This window comes from Caretta caretta, chromosome 8, assembly GCF_965140235.1.
Source record: "Caretta caretta isolate rCarCar2 chromosome 8, rCarCar1.hap1, whole genome shotgun sequence".
Taxonomy (NCBI): Eukaryota; Metazoa; Chordata; order Testudines; family Cheloniidae; genus Caretta; species Caretta caretta.
Genome location: NC_134213.1, coordinates 107420631 through 107441766, shown reverse-complemented (window position 1 = coordinate 107441766; position 21136 = coordinate 107420631). Strand labels below are relative to the sequence as shown.

General features: G+C 56.7%; 1 protein-coding gene and 1 long non-coding RNA gene across 3 annotated transcripts; one reads left to right on the top strand and one right to left on the bottom strand.

Moving 5' to 3' along the window:
- Window positions 1-7000: 7000 nt before the first annotated feature.
- Window positions 7001-15999, bottom strand: LOC125641868 (uncharacterized). Its single transcript, XR_012669753.1, has 3 exons — window positions 15903-15999; window positions 11176-11360; window positions 7001-8567 (listed from the first exon to the last, which is right to left on the bottom strand). It is a non-coding gene; the product is annotated as an uncharacterized LOC125641868 (long non-coding RNA).
- A 61-nt stretch (window positions 16000-16060) lies between these two features.
- Window positions 16061-21011, top strand: LOC125641140 (uncharacterized). 2 transcript variants are annotated; one of them, XM_075131898.1, is made up of 3 exons: window positions 16061-16245; window positions 17679-18597; window positions 19391-21011. In XM_075131898.1, the coding sequence occupies exons 1-3, from the start codon at window positions 16153-16155 to the stop codon at window positions 19564-19566; spliced, it is 1188 nt and encodes a 395-aa protein (XP_074987999.1). In that variant the 5' UTR covers window positions 16061-16152; the 3' UTR covers window positions 19567-21011. The 2 variants fall into 2 exon arrangements, with proteins under 2 accessions (XP_074987999.1, XP_074987998.1); XM_075131897.1 differs by lacking the exon at window positions 16061-16245 and adding an exon at window positions 16946-17105.
- The last annotated feature ends 125 nt before the right edge of the window (window positions 21012-21136 follow it).

Below are 21136 nucleotides of genomic sequence, written 5' to 3'. Positions count from 1 at the left end.
ATGGCGCTCCCCCTGACCCTGCTACACCCCAGCTACACCCTGATCCATTGCCATGGTGCTCACCTGACCCTGCTACACCCCAGCTACACCCCAACCCATTGCCATGGCGCTCACCTGACCCTGCTACACCCCAACCCATTGCCATTGCGCTCCCCCTGACTCAGCTACACCCCAGCTGCACCCTGACCCATTGCCATGGCGCTCCCCCTGACTCAGCTACACCCCAGCTGCACCCCGACCCATTGCCATGGTGCTCACCTGACCCTGCTACACCCCAGCTACACCCCAACCCATTGCCATGGCGCTCACCTGACCCTGCTACACCCCGACCCATTGCCATGGCGCTCCCCCTGACTCAGCTACACCCCAGCTGCACCCCGACCCATTGCCATGGTGCTCACCTGACCCTGCTACACCCCAGCTACACCCCAACCCATTGCCATGGCGCTCACCTGACCCTGCTACACCCCAACCCATTGCCATTGCGCTCCCCCTGACTCAGCTACACCCCAGCTGCACCCCGACCCACTGCCATGGCGCTCCCCTGACCCTGCTACACCCCAGCTGCGCCCCGACCCATTGCCATGGCGCTCATCAGACCCTGCTATACCCCAGCTGCACCCCGACCCATTGCCTAGGCACTCACCTGACCCTGCTACACCCCAGCTACACCCCGACCCATTGCCATTGTGCTCCCCCTGACTCAGCTGCACCCCGACCCATTGCCATGGCGCTCCCCCTGACTCAGCTACACCCCAGCTGCACCCCGACCCATTGCCATGGCGCTCACCTGACCCTGCTACACCCCAGCTACACCCTGACCCATTGCCATGGCGCTCACCTGACCCTGCTACACCCCAGCTACACCCCGACCCATTGCCATTGCGCTCCCCCTGACTCAGCTGCACCCCGACCCATTGCCATGGCGCTTCCCCTGACTCAGCTACACCCCAGCTGCACCCCGACCCATTGCCTAGGCGCTCACCTGACCCTGCTACACCCCAACTGCACCCCGACCCATTGCCATGGCGCTCCCCCTGACTCAGCTACAGCCCAGCTGCACCCCGAACCATTGCCTGGCGCTCACCTGACCCTGCTACACCCCAGCTACCCCTTGACCCATTGCCATGGCGCTCCCCTGACCCTGCTACACCCCAGCTGCACCCCGACCCATTGCCATGGCGCTCACCTGATTCAGCTACACCCCAGCTACACCCTGACCCATTGCCATGGCGCTCATCAGACCCTGCTACACCCCAGCTGCACCCCGACCCATTGCCTAGGCACTCACCTGACCCTGCTACACCCCAGCTACACCCTGACCCATTGCCATGGCGCTCACCTGACCCTGCTACACCCCAGCTACACCCTGACCCATTGCCATGGCGCTCCCCCTGACTCAGCTACACCCCAGCTGCACCCCGACCCATTGCCATGGCGCTCCCCCCTGACTAAGCTACACCCCAGCTGCACCCCGACCCATTGCCATGGCGCTCACCTGACCCTGCTACACCCCAGCTGCACCCCGACCCATTGCCTGGCGCTCACCTGACCCTGCTACACCCCAGCTACACCCTGACCCATTGCCATGGCGCTCACCTGACCCTGCTACACCCCAGCTACACCCCGACCCATTGCCTGGCGCTCACCTGACCCTGCTACACCCCAGCTACACCCTGACCCATTGCCATGGCGCTCACCTGACCCTGCTACACCCCAGCTGCACCCCGACCCATTGCCATGGCGCTCACTTGACCCTGCTACACCCCAGCTACACCCTGACCCATTGCCATGGCGCTTCCCCTGACTCAGCTACACCCCAGCTGCACCCCGACCCATTGCCATGGCGCTCCCCCTGACCCTGCTACACCCCAGCTACACCCTGATCCATTGCCATGGCGCTCACCTGACCCTGCTACACCCCAGCTACACCCCGACCCATTGCCATGGCGCTCACCTGACTTACCTGCACCCCGGCTACACCCTGACAACGACCCAGCTACACTGTGACCTGTCTTATGGCATCCCTGACTGCCAGGAGTGAGCTTTGGAACAAGGGCAGCCCTTCCATACAGCGCCAGGCTGGCCGGGGCACATGCAGCACACACGGGGCAAGGCACGCGGGGACGTCCTGCCACAGGCTGGGCAAGGAGGAGCCTGGCCCGTACCCAGAGGGGTCTTGGGCACAGGGACACCAGGACCCTTGGCTGCCGTGGTTACCACTGAACACTGACGCCGCAGGGTGAGGACGCAGGCCCTGCTGGGCCAGCCAGGCCAGGATGGGTTGCACATTTAGGACGGAGTGTGCACCAGTACCACGGGGATGGGTGCGGGAGGAGAACGTGGCTGGCTGGATACCGCACTAGTCACCAGCCGTGCTCTCTGGGCTAGCTGGGGCTTTGCAGGAGCCCTGGCCCAGCATCTCGGCCTGTGTCTGTCCACGATGCTGAGCTGAGATCCCTGCATGCAGGATGGGGACAAGCACGGGCTCGGGAAAGGCCCTCCCCCCCCCGGCTGGGTCTGAGCCAGATGCAAAGGGGTGCTGACACCGCACGGGAAGTGTCCCACCGCAGCTGCTGTCTTGTGGCCCGGCATTGCTGCATCTCTCATGCTTTATCACGGTCCGTATTTCAGGCCCCAAGCGATCAGAACGGGCAGGGGCCCAAGCCCAAACCCTGAGCCAAAGGCCCTCCCCCCACAGTGTGAGCAAATGGAGAAATAGTGTGGCCCAGTGGCCAGAGCACAGGACTGGGGTCCAGGAGCTCTGGCTTTGCTTCTGGGCTCTGCCACTGACCTGCTGGGTGACTGCCCAGGTCTGCGCTCTACCCACTAAGCCAGGCTGCCTCTTAGGGAGGTGAAATGCTATGATCTTGCCCTCCAACCTTTGCTTATTCCCAGCCCCACCGGTGGTTCCTCCTGCAGTGCCATGCTGGCTGGGGCGCAGACCCAGCCGCCAAACAGCTGGAATATTTAGGTTCCTTTCAGTGAGGAAGGGTTGCCCAGTGGGTAGGGCACCAACCCAGGTCTCATAGATCCCAAGGCCAGAAGGGACTGTGGTGATCAGCTGGTCTGACCTCCTGCATAGCACAGGCCAGAGACCTGCACCCCTGCACCCCCCACCCCAAGCAGAGCTGTTAGAGAAATATCCAGCCTTGTAGTTACAAATGGTCCCAGGGTTAATGACCCTCACTGTGAAAAACCGATGCCCTATGCCCAGTCTGAATTTGTCTGGCTTCAGCTTCCAGCCATGGGCTCGTGCTAGACCTTCCTCCGCTGGATTATCAGCTATCTGAACCCCATGTGGGGGTGTACAGACATCACCCCTTAACCTTCTCTTTGTTAAACTAGATAGACGGAGTTCTTTGAGGTGATCACTGTGAGGCAGGTTTTCTAATCCTTTAATCATTTTCAAGGCTCTTCTCTGACCCCTCCCACATTTATCCACCTCCTTTTGGAACTGTGGGCACCAGCCCTGGACACAGGATCCCAGCAGCGGTCGCAGACGGGCCAGATACAGAGATAGAATAACCTCTCTGATCCTCCCCGAGATTCCCCTGTTTATGCAGCCCAGGGTCGCATCAGCGCTTTGGACCACAGCCTCCCACGGGGAGCTCCTGTTCTGCGGCTTGTCCGCCCCAACCCCCAAATCTTTTTCAGAGTTACTGCTTCCCCTCCTGTACGTACGGCATGCACCCTCTGGTCCTAGATGGATACATGTAGCCATATTAAAACACGTGGCATTTGCCTGAGCCCGGCTTGCCGAGGATCCAGATCGCTCTGTGTCACCGACCCGGCCCCTTCTCCGGTTCCCACTCCCCCAGGTTTTGTGCCATCTGCAAACTTGATCAGTGATTTTTCTTCCGGGTGACTGATAAAAGCGTGTAGCAGCGTAGGGCCAGGACGAGATCCCGGGGGGGGGGGGGGGGGTGCACTGGAAAGGCACCTGCTCATTTTGAGAGCTATCAGGTTGCCGGTCTGAATCCACTGAATGCGGAGCGTGGCAAGTTTATATCGTGCGTGGTTTTAATCAAGCCGTTGCATGGTACCAAATCAAACACCTGACGGAAGTCTGAGTCTATTACATCAGCACCGCTACCTTTCTCAACCAAACTTGTTATCTCACCAAAAAAGATACCAAGTTAGTTTGACAGGATCAATTTCCCATAAATCCATGTGGATTGAGATTAATGACATTACCCTCCTGTAATTCTGTATTAATTGAGTCCACGTCAGCTGCTCCATTATCTTGCCCAGAATTGATGTCAGAATGACAGGCCTGTAATTACTCACACCCTGCCATTTACCCAACATTAACTTTCTTCCAGTCTTCTGGAACTTCCCCAGTGTGCCAAGATGTATTCAAAATCAACATCAATATTCCAGCAACCTCTTCAGTCAGCTCTTTTAAAACTCATGGGTGCAAGTTATCTGGACCTGCTGATTTTAAAAATGTCTAACTTTAGTAGCTTCTATTTAACATCCCCCAGAGATATTAATGAATGCAAAGAGTGTTATTATATGATATGACTACATTGTGTTTTTCCCAAATACAGAACAGAAATATTTATTGGACACTTCTGCCTTTCCTGCATTGGTATTGCTAATTTTACCATTTCCATCTAGAAATGGACCAATACTGTTGTCAGGATTCTTCCAAAATATATTTTAAAAATCTCATTCTTACTTTCCTTAACTCTGGTGACCATAGAGTTCTGGTTGTGTTCTTTTGCTTCCTTTATCAATGTTCTACAATTCCTAGCATCTGATTTACATTCATTACTGTCAATTTCCCCTTTCTTTTATTTGCTACATTAATTTATTTTGTGTTTTTTAGCTGTCGTCACTTCCCCTCTAGACCTGAGTTCAATTCCCTGCTTTGCCACAGACTCCATGTTTCTCAGCTCCTATCTGTACAAGGAGGATAATAACACCACCCTGCTTCACAGGACTCAGTGAGTGAGGATAAAGAAAAGGAGGACTTGTGGCACCTTAGAGGCTAACCAACTTATTTGAGCATAAGCTTTCGTGAGCTACAGCTCACTTCATCGGCTGTAGCTCACGAAAGCTTATGCTCAAATAAATTGGTTAGTCTCTAAGGTGCCACAAGTCCTCCTTTTCTTTTTGCGGATACAGACTAACACGGCTGTTACTCTGAAACCTGAGTGAGGATAAATACACTGAAGATTGTGAGGTGCTCACATGCTGAAGTGATGGGGTCAGATAAGGACCATGACTTGTTTATTTGTGATAGAAACACTCTAACAATAATTAAAAACACAGAGAGTCAAAAATACAGTATAATGGACTGGGACAGATCCTCAGCTGCTGTACATTGGTGTAGCTTAGTTGTCTCCAATGGGGCCACATTGATTTCCCTGAGCTGAGGACCTGAGCCGAGGCACCATGACTATACTCTGTGTGCCGTGGCTCTAGGTGCCAATGCGAGATCATCCCCATGAAATCACTCCTACCAGAGAAGCGGCGTCAGTCCCAGCAGCCTGGCCAGGTTGCAGTTTAGACCATTCACCTACCACCTCCCCTGAAGTGGGTAGGTCTCTTACAGCTGTTCTATGGGTTTGCCTGGGACTGTGAAAAAGCAACCACATTCATCCCTGGGGCGGGGGCTGCATTCCTCGCTGAGCGTAGCATTGGTCCCAGGCAGTACCACCAACCCCAAATGGTCAGAAATCCTGAGATTAGCCTCAAAATCATGAGATTTTGTAAAGACTATCTATTCTTTCTGTCTGCTGCTCTCTGACCTGTTGGCTCACACATGTTTGGAAGCTTTTCTCCACAGCTATAAGGCCTGGAAAGTTACTTCTGGAAAACAATGAAAGCCAAGATTCTCACCTACATCACTTATCTCTGGGGCTTTATGCAAACACTGAGTATTGTGAGCTCACCAGCATTGGCCATAGTGCCCCTGGGATCCGTCAGCGTGAAAATGCCAGGAATGCCGGTGTTAATACTCTTCCTGGAAACCTGCCTCTTCCTTTAACCCCCAGAGAAAGCTCAAGAGAGCTTCGGGACAGGACAGAGATAACATCCAGATAAGGAACCTGTTTCCACTTTCTCTAACTCCCCTGACTCAGGAGTGGTCCTGGGAGATTTGCTCCAGCCAAGCGTCTTGTTTGCATGGTCTGGGACTCCCCAGATCTAATCTGTGCCGGGTGTTTAACTTGGTGACGGTAGGTGCAACTTCTGCAAACACCTGGGAAGGAACAAGCCTGGCAGGGTTTATAAATATCCCCCAATACACTTCACGCTCTGCTGGCAATGTGCCTCAGTGACATCATTTGAGGCACACAGGTTTTGAAGTTGATCAAAAAGAAAAAAATCTGTGTTCAGAGCGAGCGATCTGCGTGGGGCGTGTGGCCATGCTGGAGACTGGCAATACCTTGATTTAATCTCAGCTACCTGCTTTGCACCATTACTTCCAGGTTGCAATGGAAAGCTCTGAAAGTGACTTCACCTGCAGAGCCCTGCTGCTCTTCACCTTCACCTCCTGCTTCTGCTGGGCTGTCTGGGTGGCTGGGATAGAGAATCCCTCTTCTCTGGCCTGTTTGGCTGTCTGTCCGTCCTTAGACTGTGAGCTCATCGGGGCAGGCAGTGTCTCGCCATGTACAGCGGGGGGGGGGGCGCTCTGGGCGTGACCACAAACGCATGGGACACACTGATTGGTCATCATCATTAAGCCGTTTGGTCCAAAATAGAATTCCATTTCTGTGACCAATTTAAAAAGAATGTCATGGCTGCCATCTCACTCAGCTTCTGTCCCCGGGCTTTTCATTTCTTTGATTACAAAAGCTTGAAATGAAATAAAGTAAAATGTGTTTAGTTGCAGATTGGACTTTTAAAAAACCCAGGTGTTGGAAGATGGTTTCTCCACTTTTTCTCCCTTTTATTCCCCTGCTCTTTTTCGGGGGAGGGGGTGGGTGGGAATCAAAACAAGGAGAAACAAAGGAGGGAGGGGGCAGAGAACAAAAACACCTTGAAATATAAAACCTAAAACGACATTTTTTTTAACGAAACACAAATATTCATTTTGAAAATTGTCATGGAAAAAAACACACAAATTCAAACAAAATGCAAAAATCAACAACGGTTGGCGTGATGGAAAAGCCATTTTCAATGTAAAAAGCCTCCAACTTTTTGACCAAAACATGTCAACCAGCACTAGTTAATAAGAAATGATTATTAACAATCACAATAAAGTTCTGCCCGAAACGCCAGACTCCTCCACACCGACAACGAGGTTTCATTTTCACTTTTTGTTTTGCAACACTTGCTTTGAGGAGCTCTTGAAAACACACCAGCTCTTCAACTGCCTTGTCCAGCACCCAGTTATGTCCCTGTTCTGCTTCTGCCTCCTCTCGGGCCCTGGTCTACGGTATCTTGACAGTCCCGATATTAGGGGCTTGGTCTTACATAAGCAACTGTACCCCCACAAAAGAAGTGTCCCAATTTCCCCCTTTCCCCCCCAAAAAACAGGTCCCAATTTGTCACACTTGCTATCTGGTCACTCTCCCCCAATCCCATCCCCAGGCAGGCTCAGGTGGATTCTGCCCCTCTTTGCCCCCTGGCAGCTGCCCCATCAGGTTTCCGCTGCAGCTTGGCATGGCCTCGGTGGCTTGTTTGCTTGCAGGGTTATCTGGTCTGAAGCGAGTGTTGGTTTTGGCGAGGAGTGCCAGGACCACGCCTGCTGTTTAAATACCACAGCCAAGGGGGTTAGAGAAATTGAATGAAATATTTGTTGCGGTTGGAAGACACACACAACCCAAACACACACCGCTCCGCTCTCTGGCTACTAGAGGAAAGCAGGGGGAGGGAAGATTCTCTGAAAAACCACACTGGCTCCTGAGGCTGCTTTGGGGAAGTAATTAGGGCCCAAATCATGCCCCGTGTGGCTCCGCGGAGCCCAGTTCCACTCTCGCTCAGGCGTCTGTAAATCCTGGAGTGAGAGGCCACGGCCACTGGTCTCTGGGCGTTGCCACCAGGCTGAATGTGGCGAGACGCCGCTGGCTTTGCACACCCACGGCCCGATGTGCCTCTGCCCTGCACTCTGTGTGGTCACTTTCACCAGTGCCGGGTGGGCGTCCCAGGCCGCCGTGCTCCTGTGCTGGCCTTTTGTGCTCACTCTGCCCGGGTGGGAAGGGTAGGGTAGTGGCGGACCACCCTTCCCCGCTGACTGCTCATTGGGTTTGCTGTTTACACCTGCTTCCTGACTCCTTTGCACCCAGTAGGCCAGATCCTGCTTTCACTCACCCCAGTGTAAATCCAGAGTGTGTGTGAGGGGGGAGCTCAGAATGTGAACCAGTGTGAAACCAAAGCCCCTCAGTTATTCCCTGCAAAGAAAGGTGCTAATTAGCAAACGGATGCATATGGTTTATATGGATGATCCAGTGAAGCCTAGTTCGAGGAATGGAGCACTCTGAGGTCCTCTCCCCAAAGTCCCTGCAGAGACGCCGTCCTGATGAACTCACGTCACAAACTGTTTCATCAGAGAAGGTCATTTCCAAAGGAGGCGAGTGCCAATAAGAAACAAACCTCCACTCCGAACCCTGTAGCTGTGGGAGGCACAGAACAAAAGGAGGAATTGGGCTTGAAATCAGATTATCTCTATTCCTAATTTATCCCCCTTTTATTATTTCTAACAAGTAAGCGGGTCTATTTTGGAACTGGCGTCCCCAGGAGAGTAGCTAATCAGGGCAGTACATGAGCAGACTTTAGGAAAAAAGTTCCTTTTGTGATGTGTCGCAAGCCTATTTACTAATATGAAAGCTGGATAATTAAATGCCACTTCCTGGAACACAATGAGAAAGCTTTATGTAAAGCCACATGAAAGCAGCTTGCTCCCAAGAATGGACCTTTCAAATTTCAGTGTGCTTTTGCGAGGCTGAGTGTGTGCCCTGTGTCTGGTGCACATGTGGACGCTGTGTGTGGATAAATGTGTGTATTGCGTGTCTGCCTGTATGCAGTGTGTCGCTACAGGGTATCCAAATGTGTTATGTGTCTGTTGTCTTTCATTACCATCATAGTAGCACCATGTTGCATGGGGCTGATTGTATGGGTGTTCTGTGTGGGTGTGCATATGGTTCTGATGTACCATTAGTGTGTTGGGTGATTTCTTTAATTGTCTGTATGCTGCACACAGCATGCGCGCACACCGATTTGACACAGTGTTTATAATACAATGACAAATAAGGAGATGCAGGGTTACAAAAAATCCCATCAGCTCAAAGCTCCTACCCACAGAATGTCTTTGTGCAACAGCGTCTAACTCTTCCTATCATGTTTCAGAGTCAGCACAGGACATAGGCACTGCTGCATGGGCGTTAATAACACATGAGGGTTTGTCTACATGGGGAAACTGACCAGAACAGCTCTTCGGAATAGATCTCTGTGTGGACACGCTATTCCAGAATAAAAGTGATGTTATTCCAGAATCATTATCCTTTTTGGAAGCACACCAATCATTCCTGGATCAAATGACTTATTCTGCATTAGCTGTTCTGGTCCATTTCCACATGCAGATGAGCCCTCACTGACTGCACAGGGCTGAATTTCACTGTTGTTTATAGTACAGAGAACTCTTGACTGCAGAAGCTGCGGAAGCTTGAAAGCTGGTCTCTCTCCCCAACCAAAGCTGGTCCAATAAAAGATATGGCCTCTCCCTGCACCCCCTTGTCTCGCTGATGTCCTGGGACTGACACGGCCACAACACGCTGCATGCCCTTGGCTAGATATTACTTTTCTAAATGCAGCCAATGCAGCATCACAGGGCCTGTCTGTGTTGCCCAGTATCACACCCACTATTTGAAAATCATGAAGACATTCCCCAAAGCAAACAGGCAGCTCTCCAAGCCCCTCGGCAAACCCTTGCAAGAAGGGATGGGATGTGCACTGTGCCCTGAAGCGAAAGGCACCTAAACCAGGTTTTGGAGTTTAGGAGCCTAAATACCTTTGAGGAACTGGGCTGTTCCCCTTTTTGTTCCCATAGGAAGGAGGCCTGGAAGGGGCAATAGGTTTGGTGTTAATTTGGCGAGTCTTCTTTTCGGCTTGTTTTTTACATTACAAATCAGGTCTTATCTACCCTGGAAGACACTATGGTAACTGGAGAAAGAGTCAAGTTATAAATAACACAAGGGACACGCGACTGAACAGCGGAGAGGGGACTGGCACGTTAGTCGGACTGTTTAAAACACTTTGTTTTTGGTAACTCCTCTTTAACTATAACACCTAATAAACATCTGGGAGAAAGAGCAGCTTTGTTAAAGGTTCCCAACCCTTCCCCACACACATACTTTCAGGGGCGGGATGAAAGAGTGCCCAGTATATCCCTCTGAACCCCCCAGCAAAACCAGGGGAGACCAGATCACGAGGTTGGGGGAAAAGCTGGGAAAATCCCCCCTCTTTCCAGCCTTTTCTGTTCCTCCAGCGGTGCCAACTCTCATGATTTTGTCATGAGTCACGTGATAATTATTGGTTTCCTTCAAGCCCCAGCTCCTGGAGTCACGTGGGCACATGATGATTTCAGCCTTCAGTCTTAAAGGGAAAGTACGCTTCTAGCCCTTGTGGCTGTGGAGAAAGCCTCAAAATGTGACCCCCGTGCACCCTAGAAGCTCCAAAAGCAGAAGGCCAATAAAAAGAAACCAAACCCACCACTCTGACATCATCTCATGGTTTTAAAGCTGATCTCATGATTTTTGAACATTTGGGGCTGGCAATGCTGTTCATCATAGAGAAACAGAACAGGGCACCTGTCCCATTTTCCCTCAAACCCTTTTAGGTGTCACCGTGACAAACCCGGGCTCTGCTGGGACAGCTAGGTCGGACCCTGTGCCTCACTCCGTCTGTGCAGCTCCCAGCCCAGGGATGCTTGGATCGTGCCCGGCTGCAATGCTAATCATTTCTAAACCCTGCGTGTCCCTTGGCACGTGTCAGACCAGCCTTCACGGGAGGGTCTGAATGTACGAGGAATGTGCGAGGAGGCCATGTGTTTGCAGGCCAGCATGTATGTTTCTGTTCACAGGCGTGAGCCTGAGCATGTTCCTGCGTGCATTCCCGGGCGATGGCCTTGCGAAAGTCTTTGGGCCTGGGAGGCCATGTGTGGGGAGGCTGCGTGTCCGTGTTGCTGGGTGTTTGAGGGTGTGGTAGTGGGGAGGTTGGCTGTACCTGTTGCAGCTGAGAATGTCCACTCCCCCCTGCTTCTCCCAGCAGGGCCGTGGTCTCACCCATGTAAAACATCCACTGGTCCCCTTGAGCCATCAAAACCTGGCATGGCTGGCGTAACCTCCTGTCCATCAGTGCCGCCTGGGCCCTCCTGCCTGCTCGCACACAGCCTGCTGCTTTCAGGTTTCCTGTAACAGTGAAAGTTAAGTGGGGAAAAAACGTTGTCGTTAGCGTGTAATAGAGGAAGAGAGGTAAAAAGGGCAGGAAATTTGCACCAAGTCCATTTCCCCTTGGCCCTGGGCCGCTGCTCATTCCGGATCTGGGATTTGCGTAGGCAGAGTTAAAAATAGCGGGTATAAAAGAGAAAGGCGAAGGGCCGAGACAGCCCCACAAGAAGCCGGCCTCCAGCCTGAGAGAAGAGGGCAGAACTTGTGCAAGCAGGGCCAGGCAGAGATCAAAGCAGACCTGCCCCCGAGGGGAGCAGGCAGCCTAGAGGGGAGGACACATCTCTGTGTGTGCGCGGGCATGCGTGAGTGTGCATTGATGTGCACAGTTGTGTGAGTGAGTTTGTGCAGCCATGGGCAGCACTTCCATCGCTTGTCACACCAGTGAAGCCTCCTTGAAATGAGCTAAATTTAAAGTGTGTGTGTGTGTGTGTGTGTGTGCATAACAGGCTGTTGTGTGTCTGAGTGCGTACATAGGAGGAGAATCTGTGCACTAGTTTCTCTTGTGTTAAGTTTTTCTTGCAAAGAGCAATGGCTCTTCTTAGTCCTAGAAAATAACCCTGAGGGTCTGAGCCCTAGGAGGCGGAGAAGGAAGGGTATCTGGGCCTGATATTCCTGGTGTCAATTCTTATGAATGCTTTGGACCCCTCACAAGGGAGTTGGGTAAATGACCGTTTGCCACAGGCAGAGAAGATGCAACATTAGGTATAAATGCTAATGATTATGAACAAGATCATGGCTGGGTATTTCTTCATTTAATTAAGAAAACGTTAAATACCGCTGATAGCGCTGCTTGCGGGGCTGCGGGTCCCCAGGAGCCCCGTGAACACGTTGTTTGCAGGGGAAGGGGCTGCCCAGAAGAACCGGCCTCTGAGGGCTTCTCTCCTGGCAAAGGCTCTTGGAGGGCAGGCACCGGCCCCCGCCCCTCCCCAGTTAGGAGCGGGACAAGATTTGTTCACATCGGTCCCTCCCGGGAATTTCCTGTCCATTAACAACAAATCTAAAAGCCACCGAGGAGAAAAGGCCTTGAGATCAACATAAATAAACCAGCCCCGGCGTGCGGGGCGGCTCCCCGCGCAGGGTGAGGGGCAGCCGGGGTTCCAGTGGCCGGGAGTCCCGCCGGCGGCACTGGGGAGTGGCTGGCGGGGCGTCCCTCGCGCGGCCTGCCCGGGGAGGGTTGAAGTCTGTGCCCGGGCATAGCGAAGGCTGTGATCGCCCAGCCCCCGGCCGCGAACCCGCTGGGGCGGGCGGCCCGGCACCTGGCCGCGGGGCCGGTTCCTGGGGCGCCCCCCGCAGTCCCAGCGGCCCGGCGGAGGGCGCAGCCGGGGGGCCCCGCGCTGGAGGCCGCAGCGAGCGAATCTCGCCTGGCCTGATAACATTGTGTTTGTCCCGGCAGCGGGGGGAAAGCTGCCGGGAGCCGATAAGAGCCGGCGGCTCCGGGCTGGGCTGAATCTCCCTGGAGTTCCGCTTTGCTCTGCGGCGGGCCGGGCTGCGGGGCCCCGGGGCTTAACCCAGGGCTCCCCGGGGATCGGGCACAGCTCCCGGGGGAGCGGCGGGAGGAGGGGGCGTCTCAGCTCCGAGGGTGGGGAGCTCCCCGCCGCCAGCCTGTCCGTCCATCCCTCTGTCTGTCCATCCAGCCCCTCTCCTCCCTCTGTCTGTCCATCCCTCCGTCTGTCCGTCCACCCTCCATCCCTCCCGCTGCCAGCCTGTCCGTCCATCCCTCCGTCTGTCCGTCCACCCCTCTCCTCCATCTGTCCGTCCATCCACCCTCCATCTGTCTGTCCATCCCTCTTCAGTCTGTCCGTCCATACCTCCATCCCCTTCCCGTCGCCTGTCTATCCATCCACCCTCCATCGGTCCGTCCATCCCTTCATGCCCTCCCTACCGCCCGTCTGTCCGTCCACCCCCTCCCCACCAGTCCGTCCGTCCATCCTTCCTCCGTCTGTCCGTCCATCCCCTCCCTGCCATCAGTCTGCCCGTCCATCCCCTCCCCACCACCAGTCTGTCTGTCCGATCCACCCATCCCTTCACCCCCATACATGGAGGGAAGAGATCTCCGCCAGCAGAGGCTCTCTGTCTATCCACCCCTCCATCCATCCCCATAACTAGCTTATCGAGCCACCCCCAGAGACTCTCAGCCAACCCCAAAGCCATGGGTGTTTGCAGCCACCTTTCTGCCTCTGGTTCAAGCAGTTGGAGGAGTCCTGGTGTGTCTCCCCCTTTGTGGAAGATGGTGGATCCCTCTTGTGGGCAGGAGCTTTCCCTGACACCAGGTGCTGCTGGGCTGGCCCAGGACTGGGGACGTGTTTGATGCTCTTAGTCTTACCCCACCCTGGATCAGTCCTATTAGAACAGAGCATCTTTCCCTAGGGCAGCGGCTTCCCTGCCTCAGGTCCCCATCCCACCAAGGCCAAGGCAGATGCTGGGGCAGTTCCCAACCTTGCTGCCACTTGGGGCTCCCCAGTTCCTCCTTGTTAGCAGAAAATAAGCCCAAGGGGCCGGTTGGTTCTAGCCCCATGGGAGATGGTGAACGTGGCCCCTTGGGCAGCGGTATTTGTAGCCCAAACACTTGCTGCAGGGAATGGGGCACAGGGGCCTAGTGGGGCTGCCCCACTTTCCACCCTGGGGCCCAGGGAGTAAAGGACTCCTGAAGGGGCCATGCCCTGGCAAGGGAGCCAGGTGTGAGGCTAAGTCACTGTGGTGGGTCATGGGCTGGCACCAGTCCCCAACTATGCCACAGACTTCCCAGGCGACCTTGGGCAAGTCACTGAACTTCCTTGTGCCTCACTTTCCTGGCACGCCAGATGGGGCTGAGGCCTCCTTTGCCTCGTTCACTTGTAAACGAGGTCTGTCTCTCACCAAGCGCCCGGGCACTGCCCGGCCCCTGGCACCAGCCGGGTGCTAGACGTAGCGCCCACCGATGCCAGCGCCCCTCTGTGCAGCAGCCCCCAGCTTTCCTCTGCCAGCTGCTCTTCCAGGTTTGCCAGGAGCAGAGCTAATCTTTAACCCTTTCTTCTCCTCCCCCCACCGCCTCATTCATCCCTCCACTTTACTGTCCTGTTTGCTTTGCTGCTGTTTGATCTTGTCTAATGCCCCCTTCTTTACAGCCTGTTTTAGTGGCTGGAGAGATAATTCTCGTTTCCCAAATGCAGCTCTTGGGCTTCTGTAAAGAGAGGGCTGGTTACATCTCTCCTGCCCAGCTGGGCCCATCTGAAACCCACACACAGTAGGGCAGCACCTACTTCAGGGACTCGCAGGGGCCCCCCTGTGCTGGGACCTGAGCTGATCTCCAGCCGGGCCCCACCAGCTCCTTCTCACTCACAAGTCACAGCGTCCACTACATTGGGTCTGTGAGAGGAATGTAAAGGGAGGCTGGTCTCTCTCTAGGGGTGGAGGCCTTGGACAAGCCTTCTCGGTTCCAAGTCCCGGCTCTCACAGACTCCTGGTGTGACAGCAGGGGAGTCACTGACCCCGTCCCCAGCTGTGCCATGGGGATAAAGCTTCCTGTCCAAACGATAAGGGGGCTCTCGGAGGCTGCATTTGGGGCTCTCCAGCACCTAGCACAGCAGGGCCTGGTCTCAGGCGGGGCCCTGGTCTCAGGCGGGGCCCTGGTCTCAGGCGGGGCCTCTCAACGCGCCCCAGCAGGACGAATACCAACCACCTGGGAACCACTCCACAGGCCAAGACCCCCGGCAACAGACGTGAGTCCCATCCGGCGGCTCTTTCTCTCCCTCTGAAAATGAGCCAATATCGCAGGGCTGAGTCTATTCCAGGGGCTCTCAAACTTTGGTCCTGGTGACCCCTTTCACACAGCAAGCCGCTGAGTGCCACCCCCCTTACCGATTGCAAACACTTTTTTTATATTTAACTGGGTTATAAATGTTGGAGGCGAAGGGGGGTTCGGGGTGGAGGCTGACAGCTCACAGCCCCCCAAGCCATAACCTCCTGACCCCCTGAGGGGTCCTGAGCCCCAGTTTGAAAATCCCTGAGCTATTCAAATGGAGGGGAAAGAGGGCAACCCAAGGGTAAGGAGAGGCTGCTCTTTCCTCTGGCTCCAGGACATTTTGTCTTGTTCTCTGTAAGCTCTTGGGGCAGCAGCGGCCACCATATCAGTGTCCTGCACAAAGGAGACTTCAGGCTGACAGGCTTAGCAGCCAGGCGGGTCAGGAGAGCCGCCCACGCCGGGCACGCGTGGCCTTCCAATGCCAAAGGTCCTGCTCCACGGAGAAGGACTTTCCAGCTTTTAGCCCAGCGGGTGGAGTTTAGTCTGGATAACAAAACAGGATTCTGAAATAACAAGCAGCCAGCTGATGTCCAGGCCAGTGCGTGCTTTGGAAATGAGTCCACGCGTTCTTGGTAAAAGGGGAAAGATTTGCATAGTTGTTTTCCCTTTGGATTCCTGCACTCATTTATTGCAGTGCTCCACCCTTATAATTAAAGGCAAGTGCGGAAAGCAACTGGTAGGTAGCTTAGGGTCCAGAGCAGGGAAGCTCTGTGAGCATTTACCTGTGTGGGTAGCATCATTATTACTGTCTAAATAGTCTTCTGGCTTCGGAATAGCAGAGGGCTCAACCCCAAGTTCTTCGAAAGGTAGGGAGAGATGGAAAGCCCCAGAGCGGGAGAGGCTTGGGGAGATAAACCTTATCGCTTCTAGGCAAGCTCAACAGTCAAAAAGCCATTCCTGGTATTGGCTGGAGGGAGGCCAGCCCAACTCAAACCAAGAGAGGAAGGTGTGGGAGGCTGTGTCTTCCCAGCGATGGCTTGGCTGGGCCAGTCCTCGCAAGCTGGCCGCTCTGTATTGGCTGGAGGTCTCTTCAGGGGTCCGTGTGACCTGCTCCTGGCTTCACAGGTAGCCCGAAGTTTCCCTGCTGCCCTGCAGTCCCCCCTCTCTGGGCTGTCAGGTGCCTGGCTGGGGGTGTTTTGTTCCCGAGGGAGAGAAACGCCGCCCGCCAGCCGCACCCGGCCAGGCTGTCCTGGGCCACCAGCTGCAGACCCTGCTGCGCTGGGGACTCGGGCCCTGGGTCTACACTCGGGCAGCTCTCAGCCTGGGGAGGCCCCAGGGCGGGCACAGGGCCCCCGGGTGCAGTGCGGCTTCACCAGGGCAGGGACTCCGGACAGTCACCGGCACTGCACTGGCCACGCAGGGCACGCTGCGCTCCACACCCCCGGGGACCCACACCGAGCCCTGAACCCCCCGCGGGCCCCCCGCCTGGGAGCAACTTTCCTCCCGGCTCCGCCGCTCCCCCCGCGGGCTCAGCCCGCCGGGCGAGCGGGCCCGGGGCGCGGACCGAGGGAGAAGACGGGGCGGGGGGGGGCAGGAGCCCAGCACCGCAGCCCGGGGCCGCCCCGGGTCTCCCCCGCCCCACCGGCTGCCCGGCTTGGTGCGCCTTCCCGCACCCGGCTCGGGGCACATCCAGAGGGCGGGGCCTAAGGACCGGGGGGGGGGGGCCCGCCGCCGCTCTGGCCAATCGGCGGCGGAGGGCTGTGAATATCCAAGCAGGGGCGGGCCAATCCGGGCGCGCTGGGGATGTTAACAGCTGGGGAGCGGGCCGGGCTGCGCTAGACCTGGGCTGTCCGGGAGAGCGCCCAGCCGCCCGGGAGGGAGCCCAGCGCGCTATGGCCGGGGCCGTGGGGGAAGCGGCGCTGCCGCCCATCGCCTCCTTCGCCAGCCTGCTGCCCGTGGAGGAGAAGCGGGCTCCGCTGCTCCACGTAGGTGCCGGGGGGCGCTGCCAGCCGGGGGGCGCCGCCAGCCGGGGGCGCCGGGGGGGGGGGGGAGAGTCTGTAGGGACCAAGGTACCGCCACTCCCCGCAGGGTTGGGGGCGGCGCCAGGGAAGTTTTTGTAGGGTCTCCAGCAACTCCAGGGTTGTGCAGAATGCGGGGGGGGCGGCCGGGCTGGGGCGGGGGGCGGCCGGGGCACGCTGCGGGGTGGGAGGGGGGGCTGTCAGGTGCGCTGGCGGCGGGGAGGGGGCGCGGCCGGGCATGGGAGTCCGTCACTCCTTTGGGCGCTGGGCGGGTTTGCGGTCAGGAGCTGGGCTCCCACGAGGCAGCGGCTGGCGGATGGGGGGGACCCTGGGTGGCCCAGCACCCCCGGGGGGGGGGCGGTGGCTCCAGCTGACCCCGCTCCAGGGAGCCCGGGGTCACTGGTGCGCCAGGCGCGCCCTGCCCTGCCCTTCCGGGGGCTCCTCGCCAGCGAGCGCAACCCGTTCTGCTGGTTTGGGGATGAGCGTCTCCTCCGGTTCTGGGGCGCCCGGCCCCTGACTCCCCGTCTCCCCGCCCTGCAGCCCCGCTTCGCCGCCATGGAGGGCGGCCCCGCCGGGATCAAGAGGGAGGAGGACGACCTGGGCAAGTTCGTGGACTTGGATTTCATTCTGGCCCACACCAGCAGCCCGCAGCAGGCGGGCCCCGCCTACCCCCTGCCCGACACCCCGGAGAGCTGCTGCACGGAAGGCGACGGCTCCTACCCGCCCGGCAACAAGTTCGGGGCCCCCTACCCCGACAGCCGCAGCTACATGGCCGAGCTGCTCACCGCCGACCTGCCGGGCCCCTGCGAGCTGCAGCGGCGGGAGTACACGGAGCTGCGGGTCCCCGGCGGGCTGGGCCACCCGGCCATGGCCCGGCCGCTGCCCCCCGACCACCGGGCGCCGCAGGCGGGGGCCCGGATCAAGAAGGAGCAGCCGGAGGAGCAGGCCTGTATGCTGGGCATGGCGGGCGAGTGCCTGGGGCCAGGCGCCATGGACCACAAGCCCCTCATGATGCCCCCGCACGAGCAGCTCTACCCCCCACACCCCGGCTTCCCCCACCCCAGGGTGGGGCCCCCCGAGGAGATGGGGCCGGCGGGGGAGTGCCCCCTGCTGGGCGACCTGCACCCGCACCTGGGCCCCCAACACTACCCGCTGCCCCCGCAGCACTATCCGGCCCACTTCGCGGCCCACGGGCCGGCCCAGTTCCATGGACACTTCAGCGTGTTCCGGGAGCCGCTGAAGGCGCACCCCGGCCTGCACAGGATGCTGGTGACGCCCCCCAACTCGCCCGTGCTGGATTACTTCCCCGCCGGGGCGCCCCCCGAGGACTGCAAGCCCAAGAGGGGCCGGCGGTCCTGGGCCAGGAAGCGCACGGCCACCCACAACTGTGAATACCCGGGCTGCGGCAAGACCTACACCAAGAGCTCGCACCTGAAGGCGCATATGCGGACACACACCGGTAAGGCTGGCCCTGCTAGGGGCCCGCGGCGCTCGGGGGGCCCCTGCCCTCTCCCCGCCTCCTGGGGCGCACCGCGGGGCAGGGGCGAGTCACTCCTTGGGGGGCTGTGGGAGTTCCCAAGCCCCGCAGGAGCCCTGGGACAGAGGGAAGAGGACGGGAAGCTGGCAACGTAGAGGGGCTGGGCCCGACCCCCGCCGTCGGATTCCTCCCCGCAGCGTAGTTACTCCCATGGGCTGCATGAGGCGCGGCTGGGGAGACTTTGCAGGAGCGGGCCCGGGGGACGGACAGTACTTGGGGGAGGGCAGGAGCGGGCTCTGGGGAGGGGGGGGACGCGATAGTGGCGGGTGAAAGAGCCAAAGTTGTGTCCCTTAAACTGAGGAGGGGAGGGGCCGGGGAACCGGTGCCCCCTTGGCTGCGGTTGCAGCTGGCGGCGCCCCGCTGCGTGCACCGGGCCTTGTTTGCAGCCAAGGAGATGGAGCGGCTGCTGGAAAGCCCAGGGGGGTTGGGAGCAGGCTCCTAGGCAGGGCAGTGCCCGGGCTGGCAGGCTAACGCTGTTCTGGTCTCTGCCCAGGGGGGTTGGGAGCAGGCTCCTAGGCAGGGCAGTGCCCGGGCTGGCAGGCTAACGCTGTTCTGGTCTCTGCCCAGGGGGGTTGGGAGCAGGCTCCTAGGCAGGGCAGTGCCCGGGCTGGCAGGCTAACGCTGTTCTGGTCTCTGCCCAGGGGGGTTGGGAGCAGGCTCCTAGGCAGGGCAGTGCCCGGGCTGGCAGGCTAACGCTGTTCTGGTCTCTGCCCAGGGGAGAAGCCCTACCACTGCAACTGGGATGGCTGCGGCTGGAAGTTCGCCCGCTCGGACGAGCTGACCCGTCACTACCGCAAACACACTGGCCACCGGCCCTTCCAGTGCCACCTGTGCGAGCGGGCCTTCTCCAGGTCGGACCACCTGGCGCTGCACATGAAGAGACACATGTGATGGACAGAGCCGCCTCTGGGGACCCGCAGCTGGGCGGGGAGAGACTGAACGCTATTTATGAAGCCACAAAATATTTTCTTATTGATGCCACTAATTTATGTCGCTAGCGAGGTCTGGAAAAGAGCAAACACTCAGTATTTAAAGGTAAAACCAGCTGGATCTTCCACAGCCAGGTCTATAGAAATAGCTACCCAGGAAGTGCAGAGCCCAGGGTGTAGAATACTGTACAGAATGAGCGGAGGCATTTTTAAAGGGATTTTTAAGCTTATACATTTTGTTCCAGTTTGATTTTTTTTTTAATAATGTTGTAATGTAAAGACTGGGCAGCATTGGCGTGGATCTGGGTTAAAGTGGGACGGACGCGTTTTGTAAAAAGAAAATCCAGCTCAAATAAACAAGCCATCTTCTGTAGGTTTCTAGCACCTTTTTAAGCCTTCTTCAAAGGAAGAGCGGAATTGCCAGCGTAGGTGGGACTCCTGGGCCATCGGCTCTGGTGTCACGCCGTGCTCCGCTCCCCACCCAGTCAGTCGGGGACTGGCTTACGCCCTGAAGTAGGATCACTTCCCAGTGGTGTGTTGGCAGTAACTCTGCTGCCCACTCCTATGACGTATCGGCATGTTCAAGGCCCAGCGGCTGCAATCCCAGATTGCTCACTGCCACTTCTTTGTAAAGTGAATTTCTAACCCAAAATGTGACTGGCGTGCGGAAAGAAAATGACCCACGCTGTAAAATCTCATGCCTTGTGAAGCAATCTCGTGATTGTTTGGGAGCCTGACTTCAGGACTATGAATACTGCTGAGCAGCACAAGGCCAGGGATCTACCTTTATACCCTTCCAGGGAGCGTTCCAAATCCTACTGGAATTGCCATAGCCCCAAGACAGCCCGTGCCTCACGGGGGGACACAGTCGGCAGCCTGCTCCCGTGCCTGTACAAAGCAGCTGCATCTCTCGAAAACCTTCATATTTGCAATGTCTGTTCTGGATTTGTCTTGTCATTTTTGACTGTGTATTTTTGTTTGTTCCCCTTCTGCTGAAGGGTGAGCAGGAAACCAGGTACTGCTGCAGCCCCCTTTCCAAGCTGCTTCCTAAAACTCTTATTTGTGTAAAGAGAACAAGGAGTTTTGTCCACCTATGAATTCCCAGGTCTCTGCTGTACTTGAAACCTTCTTTCTAAAAGAGCAGGCCAAGGAGGCTTGATGTGCAGCTTCTGCAAAGTGCACTGAGTTGGAAGAGAGCAGGGATATAGACTAGTTGGGTTTTATAGAACTTGTCTTCCTGCTGGGACTCCCAGCTCTGAGAAGAGCCTGTTCCTCTCTGTGTATATTGTCAATTAACATTTCTCTGCTTGGGCACGCTAGCTCTCCCCCACTTTGAAATGTTACTTTTCTTTATATGCAAACCATTGCGCTATTGTGATCAGATGTAAAATAAATGAATACACCTCAGCAGCAGGAGCCTGCAGAGTTTACTTTGAAACTCTCCCCAGGAGTGAGAAGCAGATGGCAGGGTTTACTGTTTGTCAATATTATGAGCCTCAATGCTGATTTCTATTTAAAATAGCCATAAAGGA

What these genes read in the sequence shown, in the direction of transcription:
- LOC125641140 (XM_075131898.1), top strand. Translation starts at nt 16,153, where the DNA reads ATGGCTTGGCTGGGCCAGTCCTCGCAAGCTGGCCGCTCTGTATTGGCT. An exon ending in ACCTGCTCCTGGCTTCACAG is followed by an intron (nt 16,246 to 17,678) that starts GTAGCCCGAAGT and finishes CCCGCCCTGCAG; the next exon opens with CCCCGCTTCGCCGCCATGGA. An exon ending in GCATATGCGGACACACACCG is followed by an intron (nt 18,598 to 19,390) that starts GTAAGGCTGGCC and finishes GTCTCTGCCCAG; the next exon opens with GGGAGAAGCCCTACCACTGC.